Source organism: Carassius carassius, chromosome 11 (assembly GCF_963082965.1).
Source record: "Carassius carassius chromosome 11, fCarCar2.1, whole genome shotgun sequence".
In the NCBI taxonomy this organism is placed as follows: domain Eukaryota; kingdom Metazoa; phylum Chordata; class Actinopteri; order Cypriniformes; family Cyprinidae; genus Carassius; species Carassius carassius.
This window is the reverse complement of record NC_081765.1, coordinates 4,001,311-4,017,844: the sequence shown is the minus strand read 5'-3', so window position 1 is coordinate 4,017,844 and position 16,534 is coordinate 4,001,311. Positions and strand designations below refer to the sequence as shown.

The following is a 16,534-nucleotide window of genomic DNA, read 5'->3' as shown; positions in this document are numbered from 1 at the left end:
GTCACCTGTAGGAGAAAAAAATCAATCCGTCCCCTCAGTTTATAAACCGTACTCACGAATTCATAAACTGTTCCCTCGGTTTAACAAATCGTGCCCACGGATTAACAAACCGTGCCCACGAATTCCCAATCCGTGCGCTCAGATTTTGTAAACTGTACCGTCGGTTTTTGAATCCGTACTCACGAATTCATAATCCGTGCGCACGCTTTCGCAATCCATTCCCACGGATTTGTAAACTGGCACGCATTTGTGCCGCCGCCCCCACCGGCAGATTCATTTCTGTTTATTAAACATTATTTTTCATAGTATCCAACGAGACCACGATCAGCATTCACAAAATAGTCTTCTTTTTAGCGTTTATTTTACATTAATCACCCATAGGATAAGACACAGCCGCCTGTGTTTTAAGGCCAAAAAAATAAACGCTAAAAAGAAGAAAATAAAGGATAAATGACCGAGAACAGAGCCTCATGCCATGGATCACCAGCCAAACTGGCTAGTAAGTTTTAATTAACACCCGCCAAAATTAATTTTAACCCGCATTTGGCGGGTTGGCGGGTGTTAATTTAGAACCCTGGGTATCACTGCCAATTTTCCACCACAAAAGCCGGTTGCTGTCAGTTTGCAATGGTCCTTTTCATAACTCAGAATCTCCTGTAACTAGATGCGCGAATGAGGCGAATTCACGTCTACCTCCAGACGCGCGTAAACGCGTCTTTATATTGACTTAATATTGAAATCATTCTTTCCAGATGCCAGACGATCTTTTCGCGTTTGGTGTGAATGCAGCATAAGAGGACGCTTTCGACGTCACTGGGTCTTATAGGCGCGTAAAATTGCTGGTATTTTCTGTCTAGCTTTCGCAAGGCATACTGCACTTCCGGAATTCTTTATTTTTTTTTTCTGCTTGTTTGTGAGTTTTGTTACATCTATATTTTTTAAATGTTTAATTCTTTTAAAATTAATAGTGTAAATTAATAGTGTAAATATCATTTTCGAAACTTTTTGTGGTTGGTCCGATCGATTGTGCAATCGATTTTCGAAACTTAAAGTGACAGCCCTACTAAACACTGCTATAAATCAAATGGCCAGTGATAACGAGAATAAAAGATTTCACACATATTACTCAGCCTCCAGCTTATAACTACTTAACAGTGTGATGACACAGTGGAGGATACTGTCGGACCTACGCACACATTTCATGAGGAAAGTTAAGTGCACATTATAATCAGCCCAGAAGTTTCTACTTTCACATGCAAATGACTTACAGTATGAATATGATAACTTTCCAGCATCAATTCTAGAAGGGTAAATTGTAATTACGCTTTCAAAACGAGCTGTGTTGACCTGCCATTAGCTGAAGCTGTGTGTGAACAAGCTGCTCTGTCTCTGGCCCCCTCCCAAATGGCACCCTAAACCCTCGGGGTCTACTTCTGAGGCCACACTTTCGTGACTTTCTGAGCTCGCCCCAGTGCGGGCTAAGCAGAAGTGCGTATCAAGGGTGCATAACAGCCGCAAAACAGCACCCTTTTGAATGCTACAATTAGGAAAGGGACATTGTAAGTCTGCAAGACCAAACCTGCACATGAAGTGTTCCAATTGGGACAGGACCTTAGGGGGCCATTTGGGATAGGGCCTCTCACACAGCCTCGGGGAGCTCCGCAACAACGCTTCGATGCCTGCTGTGCGCCTGCCTAAAAATCAGCCTAATCTGCAGCACTATCGGCCGATGCCAATTAATAAATAAAAAATCCTGTTGGTTAGTTTGTTTGACATGCTTTGCAGAAGACACCTGTCCCAAAATCAGAGATGCTAACGATTGGTTTATCACTCGTTCTATCACCAATACAGAGCATTGAAGAACGAAAGATAGAGACATCATATCAGCTCATATATCTGGCAGAAAGCCATATTTTTTCACTGATACACTATGCAAACATAAAAGAGCATGTATAATTAATTCTAAGGCTCTGAGAAAGGGGTGCAAATGAAACGGTGAAGACACACACACACACACACACACACCTCTCTTCCTTGTCCATACTCTTCTTATCTCCAGGACTGTTCTTCTTGGGCGGTATGGGTGGACTCACTTGCCCACAGATTTCCTGGAGGCACCTCTTGCTGTGCCGGCTACGGGTGGCAGCTTTGGCCAAGACTCTTTCGATGGCTGATAACCCATCTCCGTGCGCGTGATGGGCTGGATCCACCTCGGCAAGCCAGCTCACAGAGAGAGAGTTCTGCTTGGCAGACAGTTTCTGGTGCAGCTTGACCAGGAGAGACAGCATGCTCTCACCGATCTCCAGGATCTCGGTCACCAGCTGCGGAGGCGAGCCGGGCGGCAGCCAGCGAGAGGACGACGACTTGGGCCGCACCGCCTGACTGGCCTCGTGGTTACTGCGGTTTATGATCTCCTGAAACTTCCTCCTGCGCTCCGCCACTAGACTGAACACCTGAGCTTCACGCAGGTTCTGAAGAGAGACCACACACGCAGAATAAGCAGAAAGAATGAAAAAGCTGCTTGCAGCTATATGTCTCCAAGCACACCAACAGCACAATCACTGTTACTCTGAGTCATAGACACTCACAGCAAGAACATGCCATTATAAAACTAACAACCCTCTCGAGGTTGAGTCGGAATGTTAAATCACTCTAGCACATGGTCTTTTATAGAGCCAATTACTTTTATAAAAGGATGTTAAAGTGCAACACGATAAAAGATATTTAACAAATGGTTTAATAATTATTATTAGTAGTAGTACTAAAAATTTATTAATAGTAATAATCAGAATGCGTAATAATAGTAATATTCACAATTTGCATTAATACAAGATTTGTGTCAATCAGCATTTTAAAACCGTTTTAGATGTAGTTATTATATCCAGAATGTGGAGTTGGGAATATGCATTTTATAGTACATTTATCATCATACTGTATAATTTTTAACCAGTACGTGTCATTCTACACTGTAAAAATAAATAAATAAATTGTAACAAACTTAAAGAAAAAAAAAAAGGAGTTTATTATTTAATGTGAACTGAAGAATACTCTAAACATGCTGCAAGCAAAAACTGTTTTGTTTACCTTGGTTAGATACTCAAGTTGTTCACGTGTGCAAATGTTCTAACTTTCCAAATTGAGTCATCTGAACAATTTTGTGTTGAACAATACTGCTTGAAAACATTTTGTGGTAATTATCATATAAATAATCATTGTTGTACATTTTACTGGCTTCATTTATCCTGCTGCTGTCACTGTGAGTTAGCTGTCATATGGATCAGACTTCATATTTTTACTGAATTAATATTTGTTGATCATCACCATGTTTGAGAATCGTGTGTTGAGGTGCATCTCATTCTGACTTCTAAATTATATACATTGGTGTATTTATAAACCGTCATCTCTATCTTGTGCTAACTATCGTAAGTGCGTTCATTCCAGCGTATGACGTAGATGTAGCGTAATGGCAAGCGCCTGTGAGAATATGCTAGTCTTGCGAAAACCAGTTTGTTTACAGGAGCAAAGGAAGTAAAGATTGTTTACTTCAGCAAATAAATTTTTCATTTTTCTTTACAAATCTTAATTCTCTACTTCTAATTCATGAGTGGTGTTTTGTTTTGCTCGCTCCGCTGTGCTTCTACAATCATCACTTCTCTCCAGATTTTACACTATTCCTAAATCATCAGCCGGAATGAGCATGTGTCCGACAGTTAGCGGAAGCTAGAGATTACGGTTTATAAAATTTAAAATATGGATATATTTTTTACAAAAATCCATTGATTCGCTTCAGGAGGCCTTTATTCACCCCCCTGGAGCTGTGTGAGGCACTTTTTATTATGGGTGGATGCACTTTATTGGAGTTCTTTTGGACTATTGACAAAAAAAAAAAACATCTATTCATTGCCATTATAAAGGTTGTAAGAGCCAGGATATATTTTTATATAACTCTTGAGGGTGAGTACATTATGGGGAATTTTTTTTTTTTTGGGGTGAACTATCCCTTTAAAGAAACTGCAGAGCCACCACTCCTTAGTATTAAGAGATTTAAACGATTACAGACTCGTAGGGGCTGTTCACACAGAAAAACACAAGACACAGGCTAGTGGATGTTTACATAAAAAATAAAATAAAATAAACATAAAAAAGCATCACACTTAAATGCAAAAACACATTCTGTGTTCAGCCCCTTTCAAAAGCCTTTTAGGCAAATCCATGTCCTGAAATTTGCATGCAACTCAAACGAGGATTCGGCTTTCTGAACCAGTAAGCAGCCCCAGTGGAAGTGTCTCATTAGAAAGTTATTACGCAAGTGACATTTGCTGCCCAACGGGGGAAACCTAAGGCCAGGAAAGAAGTTCACAGAGGACTTCAAACTCCAAGTGAAATACACAGAGGTGAAGCTGAAGGTTAGACTGCTTTAGTCTAGTTTAAATGCATTCATGACATTTCTGACTCATAAGTCAAGTCAAAGTCAAGTCACCTTTATTTATATAGCGCTTTAAACAAAATACATTGCGTCAAAGCAACTGAACAACATTCATTAGGAAAACAGTGTCAATAATGCAAAAATGATAGTTAAAGGCAGTTCATCATTGGATTCAGTTATGTCATCTCTGTTCAGTTTAAATAGTGTCTGTGCATTTATTTGCAATCAAGTCAACGATATCGCTGTAGATGAAGTGTCCCCAACTAAGCAAGCCAGAGGCGACAGCGGCAAGGAACCGAAACTCCATCGGTGACAGAATGGAGAAAAAAACCTTGGGAGAAACCAGGCTCAGTTGGGGGGCCAGTTCTCCTCTGACCATAACTGGAAGAACATATTCTTGAATCAAAATGATAAAAGATAATTCCTTTGCACATACGGAGAGCTAACCTTTATGGAATGTGTCAGCTGTTCATAGAGTGTTTAATTAGCATGCTGATCTCACTGACGTGGATGAATATTTAATGATGAGCACTGAACCGCTGACCGCTGGGCTCAAGACTCATATCACTATACATCACTACAAACACATGCAGTTAAAGCAAACTTCCTCTCATCACTTACACTCATCTCTCACTAGAACAAACTGTGAACACATCAAACAAACCAAGCAGGAGAAAACCAGACACAACAATGCACAGACAAAAACAACAACAACACACACACACACACACACACTAACTGAAAACTAAATGTACCACAAGGTACATCATGACCATGCTCTTTTTCTTGTGCACTTATTTGTAATTTGGACAATGGTATGATGCTCATTTTGTGTGTCTGGATCTAAGAGTTCATCTCTATTTTGTTCTGAGAACTGAAGACTTGAATAAACCTTTTTAAAGAACACATTTTCATTATATTACATTAAATCTACACACGACTCATTCATCCGAGAATACAGAAAAAAAAATGAATAGGTTAACAGTAAGTTCCCATAAAACGAATGAAAAATTGTTAAAGATTGACATTTCATGTAACTGGACATTTCATGTAATATTACAGTAAAATACTGTTAAATGTTTTTAACAGTAAACAAAAAGGCAAATCTAAGTATATTTACAGTGGAAAAACTAAACTGATATTCCCACAATTCCCTTCACATTTGAAACAATTTAGTTTAAATAATTACCGTTTCTTAACAGTTTTTGTTATTAGTTCTGCACATTTGGGTTTTATTTTACATCTTCTGTTGTTTAATGAAGGTTTATTGCATTATTTTATTGTTCTGTGTGTTACCACAATGATTTTTGTGTTTTAGTGTGAATTACTGCACCTTCTGTATACTAGTGCAATTCAGCTCATGGAAACTTTTTCATGATTCTTCATGTTCTTCCTCTTTTGCCACCCACATTATTATTATGGTAGTCGTTTTTATGTTAAAAGTTACAAAATAGATTTTAGCAGCAGTGTGCATTATTGGATTTCTTAATTTTTGTAAATTACAGTTTTAAACAGGTTGTTCTGTAAATGTTTACATTTTTATTGTATTTTTTTTTACAGAATTATTCTGGAAACCAGAAAAGCCAGGATATTTTTGTAAAAACTCACAATTTTTCTTATAGTGCACAATATTACAGTTTTTTTCTTCTGTATTTTGATCATAAATGCAGCCTTGATGAGCATAAGAGACACATTAAAAATAGTAACTTTTGAACGGTAGTGTATATGAACCTAGTTATTTGGCAAAATATCTTTTTGTTTTAATTTTCACAAAAGTAGTTAAGCAGTCATGTCTTAAAATATTAAAGGAGTCATATGATGTTGCTAAAAAATACACTGTTTTGTGTATTTGGTGTAATGCAATGTGTTTACGTGGTTTAAGCAAAAAAAAAAACATTATTTTACACAAACTGTACATTTTTGTTGCTCCTCTGTGTCCTGCCTTTCTGAAACACGTCGATTTTACAAAGCTCATCGTTCTGAAAATCAAAAATCGTTCTGTGCTCTGATTGGCCAGTTATCTAATGCGTTGTGATTGGCCGAATTCCTCAAGTCATTTGAGTTGTTAATGCTATTGTTACGTGTTTACACAACTTGACTTTTTTTTTTTTATATAAATGTTTTTGCAAATGTTAGAAGACATCAAGAATACAAGATCGCATTTCTTTGACCATTCATTTCAAGCTATACACTTTCTTCCGGTCATCATAATCTCACAGAAGCTTATGTGTCACAGACCCACTTACTTGTGTCAGTATAATTAAAGGAAATTTTAACAAGAAATGAGCAACAGGTCTATAAATATTTCAAAAGAACGTCTACAAAACAAAACGAACAGTCATCCTAATTCAAACCATCCAAAACAAACTCTAGAAATAATTTCACATCACTTTAAAATCATTCCCAAATCCCTCTACCTCTCTCCAATTTCCTGTCAGCCTTCTGGAACTCTGTGAAATGAGAGTAATGCTGTCAAATGATTAATCGCGATTAATCGCATCAAAAATAAAAGTGTTTACTTACATAATATGCATGTGTGTACGGTGTATATTTATTATGTATATATAAATACACACACACACATGCATGTATTATATTATGCAAACAAACACTTATTTAGGACGCGATTAATCGCGATTAATCGTTTGACAGCACTAAATGAGATATTGATGTCATTGACACAACAGCACACAGGCAACAACTTGTACAATCCCAAACAAAAGCTAGGAATCAGAAGACGTTGCACACCTGAGAGCGTCTGGCTCACCTGTCCGAAGCTGCTGCTCTCAGAGCTGGTGCTGGCTGGAGTTTCTCGTTCTCTCTCCCTCGCTCTCTTCCTCTCCACCTCAGGTGCTGTCTCTGGCACTCGAACCCGCACAAAGTTGATGACGTGATGGAGGTTAGACAGCAGACTGGTGCCCGGGAACCAGCTGTCATGGCAGTGCTCCTCAATACAGGGCTCCTACCACAGAGTGAGAAAAAAAACAACAACTCAGCAAGACGGACAAAACAACAATAGCCTGGAATCCTTATCCAAAGCACTGCCACAAATAATCTAGTCAGATGGTGCTCTGTTCTTACCCTGATTTAATTAGTCAAGCGCTAATAGAGTAATTATAGTCTGCCGGCTGGTAGACTATGTGTAAGGTGTAAGGATACTACTTTATTTCCAGGGAAAATGAAAGGCATGGAAGTTGTGTTGAAGCCAGCCAATCAGGGGTGCGTTTCCCAAAAGCATCGTTAGCTAACTATGGTGGTAAGTTCTATTGATCTCTATTGATAACGACAGAACTTGCAACCGTAGTTGCTTTTAGGAAACAAACCCCGGACTGGATCTTAAAAATAACAATATAATTATTTATTTAGGGAAAAATGCTTACTTCTTCCACTTGATCGTCCTGGACCGGATTATCAAGTCCAAGTTCTATCAGGTAGAGCACCATACACAACACATGTTCAGACATGTTCTGATGATCCATCCAGATCTAAACAAACATAACAGTCAACAGTTTTCAAAAGACATTTCATTCTACTAAATGAACCAGACATCTACAAGTCAAATTAAACACACACACATTTTATTCCATGATAAGTTTCACCTTGTAAAGCAGTGTAAAGATGACGATATGAAGGGTTTTGCAGTGCAGGAGGCGCACCAGTCCTTTATAGCAGGGGTGCAGAGGGGTCCTCTCTTTATAGGGCGGCCAGGGGTTCCCCGTATGAACGCCTGACTGTTTCAAACTACAAAAGCCAAAAATACTTATTGACAATCATTCAATAATGCAATTGGCGTTAGCATAGTTTCCGTACTAAAATGTAAAATCTAGTTATAAAAATAAATTAAATCCTTCAGTGTAATCCTGAAACACAACATAATATAATATTTCACTTAAAAATGTCAATTCTATCATTATTTATTAGACTCAAAGAATACAGAAGGAGAGATTTATTTAGCATAATGTCCTAGCTGCTCTTTTCCATATGATGTTAATGAATGGGGAACGTGGGATATCAGTCTCCAAAATGACAGCACCATAAAAGAATTATAAAAGTGGTCCACAACTATAGTCATACAGTATAGTCATACAATAGCCTGGGTGATGAAAAGACCCAAATTTAAGGCTTTAAAGGCCGATCATGTTCCACTCTTCAGTGGCTGTCAAATCAAATATGGTGTTTCTTGAGAGACATCAACAACATTATAATAACATTACAGACTCTATTTAAAAGCGTCTGTGGAGGTGGACATTTAGCCAAAAATAGCTAAAAATAAAATAAAAATAAAAACCCCCTTGTAAAATGGATTATTTTGTCATTTTGGAACTGAACAGACCTGAGCCTTCATTCACTTTTTATTATATGGAAAAGGTTGGCCAGTACATTCCCAACACGTTCATCTGGGTTTGTTATTCGGTCACACATATTCACTAGTAACTATGATTTTTGCCTCCATAAACTCCTAATTTGCTGCTTATTAATAGTTAGCAAGGTAGTTGTTAAGTTTAGGGTCAGATTAAGGGATCTAAAATATGATCATGCAGAATAAAGCATTATGATGTGCTTTATATGTACTAAGAAACGGCCAATATGTTAGTAATAAGGGTGCTAGAAGTTAATAACTAGTTAATAGCGAGAACAGCTTCTTAAAGTGTTACCGAATTCATAGTGTTTTAGGATCTAAAGTACAGTATGAGACACCCTATAAGTGTATGATTCCACAAAATTATAGACCAAGAATTGTCATATTAGTCAAAAACAGACATGTATAAAGCATGTTACAATGCACACCTGATATTATGGAGGTAAAGCAACAGAAGACAACATACACAACTGCAAACAAAGTGTAGCTTCCCGCTGAAAACCTCTGACACAACATCTCTCGTTCTAACGCAGCTACCGCAAAACTATCATTTAACCAGACCACTGATTTTATGAAGACCACAATATGTAATATGACAAAGAAACATATCGTCCATTTTTAAACTATTTTGGGTGCAATCACTTGCAACGTTAATGCCCATGTTTCAGGATGGATAACATCCCAGTTTGGACACTGAAAAAGCATGTATCACTAAACCATTTCACTCAGAAAAAAACATGCATTCCTACAGTGAAGTGAATTGCAGTTTAATAAAATAAAATAAAAATCTGGTTTGGAACCACTTTAGGCTGCTGACGTTTTTTTTTATTTTTATAACTACCATGCATATGAAAAATCTGTATGTGGCTGAGAAATGGATGGAGATTCAGTCTGTATTTGAGGTGTATTACGTATTGACTCTAACTGGAAAAACCCATTTCAGCTGTAAGTCCCTCCATGAACACCGTCCTCCGAACAAGACAAGCAGTGGCCCTGAAGAAAATGACCTCTATTACACAGCGCCCCTCAATCTCAAGGTCAGCAGCGAACAAAACCAAGCCACTCCATAGGTGAGGAGTTTGGTTTCAGCATGATCAACGACCACATCTAGAATCTTGTTTTGTGATAAATGAAGTGAAGCAGTGTTTAAATGATGAAGTGAATGTTGAGATGAGGAGGAGGTCTGGAGGATTTCAGAGACTCACAATGCTGCGTATCGATCCATGGCCGACTGCACGTCTCTGCGGTACACTGTGCGGAGAATCACCATTATAGGGTCAAACTCTTTCTCCCAGACTTCCGCTGGAAAACACACACACACACACAGAAAATAAACACTGGATGAGTTATGAAAAAGGAGAATAATTTAGAAACCATGTGGTGAGAGCCTGATGACCAGAGTACAGATACATAGTATCATAATGTTATACAATTATTATACAAAAAAATGAACTGTATGCCAGTGGAAACTCATCGTTTGAATGCTGAAACCCAGTATAAATATTGATCACCAAGGAATGGATGAAAATATCCCGATGTTTAGTTGACTCCTGTTACCTAAACTCATCACATTAGTTAAACTACGGCACACTTGCACCGGGGTGACCAATATGTGTCCAAAAAATAAATAAAAAGACAATTTGTTTATCTAATCAGCATGAAAGTATGAATTCTGATGGATCGTGTGACACTGAAGAAATAATACCTTTCAGAGCAAATGTGTTAAGTATTTCACAATATTACCTAAAAAAAAAAAAAAAGTGTATTTTATCAAATACATGCAGGCTTGGTGAACACATGAGACTTCTTTGCATAACATTGTAAAAATCGTACCAACCCCAGAACCTAAAATGCCCATATCTTAAAAATCAATTAGAGCTGAATTTCAAATGTACATAAATATGTTCGGTCACGTTGCATAACAGTAATGAGAAACAAACACACAACTACTGCTGGAGAGAAGACCCTTCTGTCCTAAACGCTACAGTCACAGAGTCACATCGCCATCTGGAGGTAAGGAGAGGCACACACAACATCCGAATCCAACGAAATTACAGAAAAATAAAAGTCTAAATAAGACGGGTCACCTTTGGGTGTGTACATGCCCTGCTGCATGGATCCTCCAGGCTCAAACACCGGGGCTTTGAAATCAGCTACAGCAGCCAGCATCTCCTCAAAACTACAGCTGCCCGGCACCACACCGCTCTTAGGGTTGGGGTTCTCCGGGATCTGCAACCGCGGTCAAGGACAACACTCAAACTCTAATGTGATCAAAATATTCAAGAGGTCAATAATGTGGTAACACTAGTTACACAGGAAGGCCCGTGTGGTTGGGAATTTTTTTTCTGATGTTTGATTTGTTTGTTTCCATTATTTCAAATATTGCATCTTTAAGTGTCATAGATTACTTCTTATTGTCATTTTATTTAGCTCCACTTATAAGGTTAGTCTTAATTAAGGATTTTCACTTTCTCTGACCATTTAGAAACCACTTCTGTGCTTTAAGAAACACGTGTGAAATGAGCAATGGCACTCTCGGAGAGGATTTTGGTTTGGACATACATCCTTTTATAGCAGCATATGTTATGACACATACTCAGTCTTTTTGGGACTGGGGTTCTTTCTGGAATTCTTTCATAATTCAATTAGCTCATAACCAAAATAGAGAGGCTAAGATAAGTTGATTCTCGTGATACAAAATCGAACTTAACGAGCTGTACCAACGCTTGCAAAACCGTTGAACTTCCTGTGAGTACATCATGTTTTCATGGTGAAAGGATACAAGATCCAGCAGGGAACTGTGGGTACGATCATTCATACACAACTGTGACACCATCTCCGCTCTCAAAATCTCATCATCAGACATTCCTGCAATGACACACACAGAGAGAAAGACACGAGCTAATATCTCCATTGAGTTTCCAAAAAAAAAAAAAAAAACACAAAATGCACATGAAACATGCTCATGTATGATCTGAAAGACAACTAGGTTTAGTTAACACAGAACATTTCTATAGAAACATGCTTTCAAAATACAGGTGTGAGTCCCAGTAATTATAATAGCTCTTATTTATAGCCAAACTGTGTGAATGTAACCGCATTCAGAACTCTAACAGTCATATTCTGAAGGCTCAGATTTACCAATTAGAAGCAGCATGTTCCAGTGATAAATCTTTTGAGCTTGATATTGAGATGGAGAAGCTATGCACCTAAGTGTACTCTGAGACTGCTCAGGATGACCAGGAAGGTCAGCGCTCCCTCCAGCATGGGTCTCTCCTGCTCCGAGTCCAGCACTGCGTTCTGATGCTGAGACGCCATTGTCAGCAAGTCCACCACCTTGAACCTGACACACACACACACACACACAAACACACACACACAAAGAGTTTAGGATCCATCGCGGAGTGTAAAAGCTCAACCAAAGAAAGAAAAGGTGTCGTACCTCTCAAACACTGAGGAAATGAAGTAATCTGGATCCAATCTAGATGCACACACCTAAAGACCAAAAAACCCCCCAAAAAAACTAAGTTCAAATTATCACATGATGTGCTGGCAAAGGATTCTGGACCCTGGATGAAGTCCTATTTCAGCACAGAAGTGTTAGGTGAGCGAGCGAGAGTGAGGGTGTCAGCGTGTTACCTGCAGGAGGTAGATGTCCGGGTCAATCATGGAGTTACAGAAGTGAGACTGGACATAAGTCATGGCCTGACCTTTAATCTGCAGCCCGTTTCTCACCCACATGTTACTGTGGATCTCAGACAGGCTAGCCTGCACACACACACATCAACACATGGGTCCTGTCTACTTATCACACACTGTAGCATTACCATCATAACATCACGTCACATGCCAGAAATGAAATGCAATTCAGCAGCTTTTAATGCACAAAATGAAGCCTTGTGTGTGGCCATCAGTGATGCGCGGGTCAGTGTTTAAACAACCCGCACCCGACCGATGTTTTTAACTAACTCGCCCGCAACTCGGACCGAAAAAAAAGAAAAAGAAAATGTTGTACCCGCTTCCTGACCCGCATTTTTTTAAAGTAGTAAATGCGTCGCCCCTTTATATTAATTTAATTACTTAAATAGGCTTTAGCCTACAGGATAATAAGCGTTATGACCGCACACATAAAGCTTGCCACAAAGAACCGGTTAAAGTAATGATAATGCATGTGTCTAAATTAGCAAGGAGACATTTAATTGCTTGGTAATAAACTGGTGTTTTCGGTGTCGCTGCTAAGATGAAGTTGACGATGCGGACTCGCCGTGAACGCCAGAGAAATGCACATTTCATATGGATTACATAATCAGAGAGTAGCCGATTAATTTTGGTTTGAATATTTTCGTTAAAAAAGTAGATATTTCAAGCTTTCTGTAATATATTGCCTATATTTCTTTTTAAACCCAACGACTAAAGGATTAAGACACTACCTTACCCAAAATATCACCCAAAGTTTACAGCTATTTCAGAATCTGGAAAAATGACTGGGGCTAACTTGTTACTGCAGTCTGTGGAGCGATATGAATGTGTGTGATGTAGGCTACGGCTCTCCTCTGAACTGTTGGACATAAGTTAACAGTACGCCTATGGACGTATCCGTGTATTTATTAGGCAGGGTCGAATGAAAAAGCAGGACAGATGCTCAATTTGCATGAGGCTGGACAAAGGGTAAAATTGCTGTACAATGTAAAGCGGGACAGGTTGTCACTCTATTCGCGCCAGTTATTCAGCCAATAAAGTGTAGGCATATATATTTCTAAATTGTGTCTAGTACTATATAAATTACAAAGTTTTAATTGGCATCTTTATTTCAAAGGACCCGAATATCATTAAAAATATTTTTGGATGACTCGTAGCTGCGGGTGACAGCAGGCACCCGCTCATTTTGGATCAACCCGCGCATCACTGGTGGCCATATATTAGCACCTATATCTAAAACAAAAGTTTTGACTTTAAAAAAACTGTAACGGAGGGGTACAGGGGGCACCACGAGTGAACTGTCCAATTGTATTTTTAACTATTTTAAAATTCTCACAAAAAAAAAAGAAACAAAACAATTGGCAATTTCCCTCTAAATATTTTCACTACCTTAAGGCATTAACGTCAAAATTGTTACGTTTATTTTATTCAACTACATATTTAAATGTCTATTCATTTGTCAATTTAAAAGCGATTGATTTATCTTCATTTTAGGTGTGAATTATTAAAATTCCTTCCCTTAAAGTTGAAAGCATAAGATCCCACCCTCCCTGTAAATCACTCTCCAAAGCCACGCCTCCTCCAAAACACATGACCTGAGACACGATGAGAGACCGCACTGGTGGAGGGCTGAAACTCATGTCTCACTCACCATTGAGAAAACATAACATTCTCAGTCTGCAATAGTGTAAAGGAAGGCGCTAACGACGCATCACGTCTGAACATAGGTATGCTAATACATAACGTTGACAGGCAGGAAGGACAGCCTATTGTAGTCCTTGAACCGAGGAATATGATTGGATGAATATTCTATGGCTATGCATTCCACAAATTATACAAATACATAAAACTTACAACTGTCAGTCGATTAAAATTTGTAATCTAATTTATTACATAGTGCGGCGATTAATCAAATTAAGAGGGGGAGGAAGATGGCATCGTAGAGCGGGCACCAGTTTTGGCGAGCTCCTGTGACATTACTTCAAATATTCGGTTTAACATATTTTCACTCAGTGAAATCATTCTACTTGGTTGAAGTGTTACTGTGCCATGTCTCTAGATCAATATTTTTAAAAAGTATCTGACAGAATGCCGATAGCTAAGAAGACGGTGTCAAAAAGTTCTATCATCAGCGCCGTCGAGCAGGATGGTAATATGGACGACGCGAACGTGTAGATAGTCGTGAGGAGGAAAGCTCCAACTCCAACTTTGCTCAAGCTTTGGACAAATTAACGGAAAACATTACGAAGGTAACAAATGAGAAAGTGAATACTGTCCTGTCCACGATAAATGAGCAGACAGTTCAGTTCCAGGCCTTGGTCGAGCGAGTAGGCAAGGCAGAGGAGTGGATCGCCGGTGTGGAAAATTCGACCGAATGCATCCAAGCTACGGTGGCTGATCTTCAAAAAAAAGTGAGCGAGATGTCCGCGCATATCGACGATCTGGAGAATCGTGGGCGCAGATGTAATTTGCGTCAACTCGGGTTGCCAGAGGGAACTGAAGGCAGTGATCCGGTGCGTTTCTTTGAAAAGTGGCTGCCCGATTACTTGACGAATACAACGAAAGCAGGGTGGATCAAGCTTGATCGTGCTCATCGCTCTTTGGCGCCTTTTCCAGGACCTGCGCAACGACCCAGACCTGTCATCATAAAGTTCCACAACTTTACGGATAAGCAGCGAGTGTTGAATGTAGCTCGTCATGTTGGCACGGATCCTGAGAGGAGCGCTAAAGAGGGACAGAGGATTTCATTCTTCAACGATTATTCTGCGATAGTGATAAAGAAATGCAAAGCTTTCGACGATGTCAAGAAACGATTGCAGAGGATGAAGATCGAATATGCCTTGCTGTATCCTGCAACTCTGAGGCTAACCATCAACGGGACGATGAAGCGATTCGCCTCACCGGATGACGTGACTGCATTCATTAATAGCCTGGGCTAGCGTGTCAAACTTTTGCAGGAAGCTATGTGGTACATGAACAAAATAATTCACTGAGTGAAGAAGTTGTATTATGTTGCTGAGAGCTTGGTGACGTTTGTGTTTACCCTATGTTAAAGGATGTGAGTGGTGTTTGTGGGGGTAGGCGGTTGCCTACAGAAGAAAAGAGTAAGAATAGTCCTTCCTGCATGTTTGGCAGGTTTGTTCCCTTGATAGTTTTCTGTTTTGTTGGTATTTTATTTTTATTTTTTTCAAAGCTCAGATCTTTGAAGGATACACTTACTGGAATATATTTTGTGATTATGTGTATTGTGGATCCACTGATTGTCTGTACAGTTTTTAATGTCTAGAGTGCTCAGGATTTGTACTTGGAATATTTGAGGTCTCCATAATCCTGTAAAACGAAGAAAGATACTTACTTTTTTGAAAAAAAGGAAATATCGAAATTGCTCTTTTACAAGAGACTCATTTGACTGACGTAGAACATTTAAAATTACAACAGGGGTTTTTTTGGCAGATATAGTTTTCATCTTTTACATCTAGAAGTAGAGGTGTTGCTATTCTCATTAAACGTAATTTACCATTCAAAGTTTTAAACTGTATTAAAGATAGGAATGGTCGCTATGTTATTATTGAAGGTGTTTGGCAAGGTAAAACTAAATACATACTAAATATGTATTATCCCCCAGCTCATCCATCTGACTTTGTTACTAAAGTGTTTTTGGACATGATTGCCAGGCCAGCAGATTTAACTATTGTTGGGGGAGATTTTAATTGTGTACTGAATCCTCTTGTAGATAGGTACCCACATAGCTCTGCATCTCTAACTGCCCAGGCGAGATCTCTTCAGAATATTTGTAAAGATCTTGGTTTTGTAGATGTCTGGAGAACTCTTCACCATACTGATAAGGAATATAATTTTTTTTTTACTTCCTATCATTGTCAGTCAAGATTAGATTACTTTTTTATGCCGGAAATAGATTTGCATTTAGTTCGATCTTGTAATATAGAAAGTATTTTACTGTCAGATCATGCCAGTGTCACTATGGAGCTTCAATTTGGGAATACTGCGGAATAATTCTATACAGTGGAGACTTAATATGGCAACCCTTA

At 38.8% G+C, this 16,534-nt stretch overlaps 1 protein-coding gene across 1 annotated transcript in view; it reads right to left on the bottom strand.

Moving 5' to 3' along the window:
- The window catches only part of ubr3 (ubiquitin protein ligase E3 component n-recognin 3), a 54,898-nt gene that overhangs the window by 25,083 nt on the left and 13,281 nt on the right, over positions 1-16,534 (bottom strand). Inside the window, exons 14-23 of the mRNA XM_059561396.1 lie at positions 12,426-12,554; positions 12,229-12,281; positions 11,996-12,129; positions 11,569-11,654; positions 10,874-11,015; positions 9,992-10,088; positions 8,026-8,167; positions 7,807-7,911; positions 7,194-7,388; positions 2,026-2,471 (exon numbers count right to left, since the gene is read on the bottom strand). Of these exons, the coding sequence (XP_059417379.1) occupies positions 2,026-2,471; positions 7,194-7,388; positions 7,807-7,911; positions 8,026-8,167; positions 9,992-10,088; positions 10,874-11,015; positions 11,569-11,654; positions 11,996-12,129; positions 12,229-12,281; positions 12,426-12,554 (1,529 nt within the window). The remainder of the gene's footprint in view (positions 1-2,025; positions 2,472-7,193; positions 7,389-7,806; positions 7,912-8,025; positions 8,168-9,991; positions 10,089-10,873; positions 11,016-11,568; positions 11,655-11,995; positions 12,130-12,228; positions 12,282-12,425; positions 12,555-16,534) is intronic.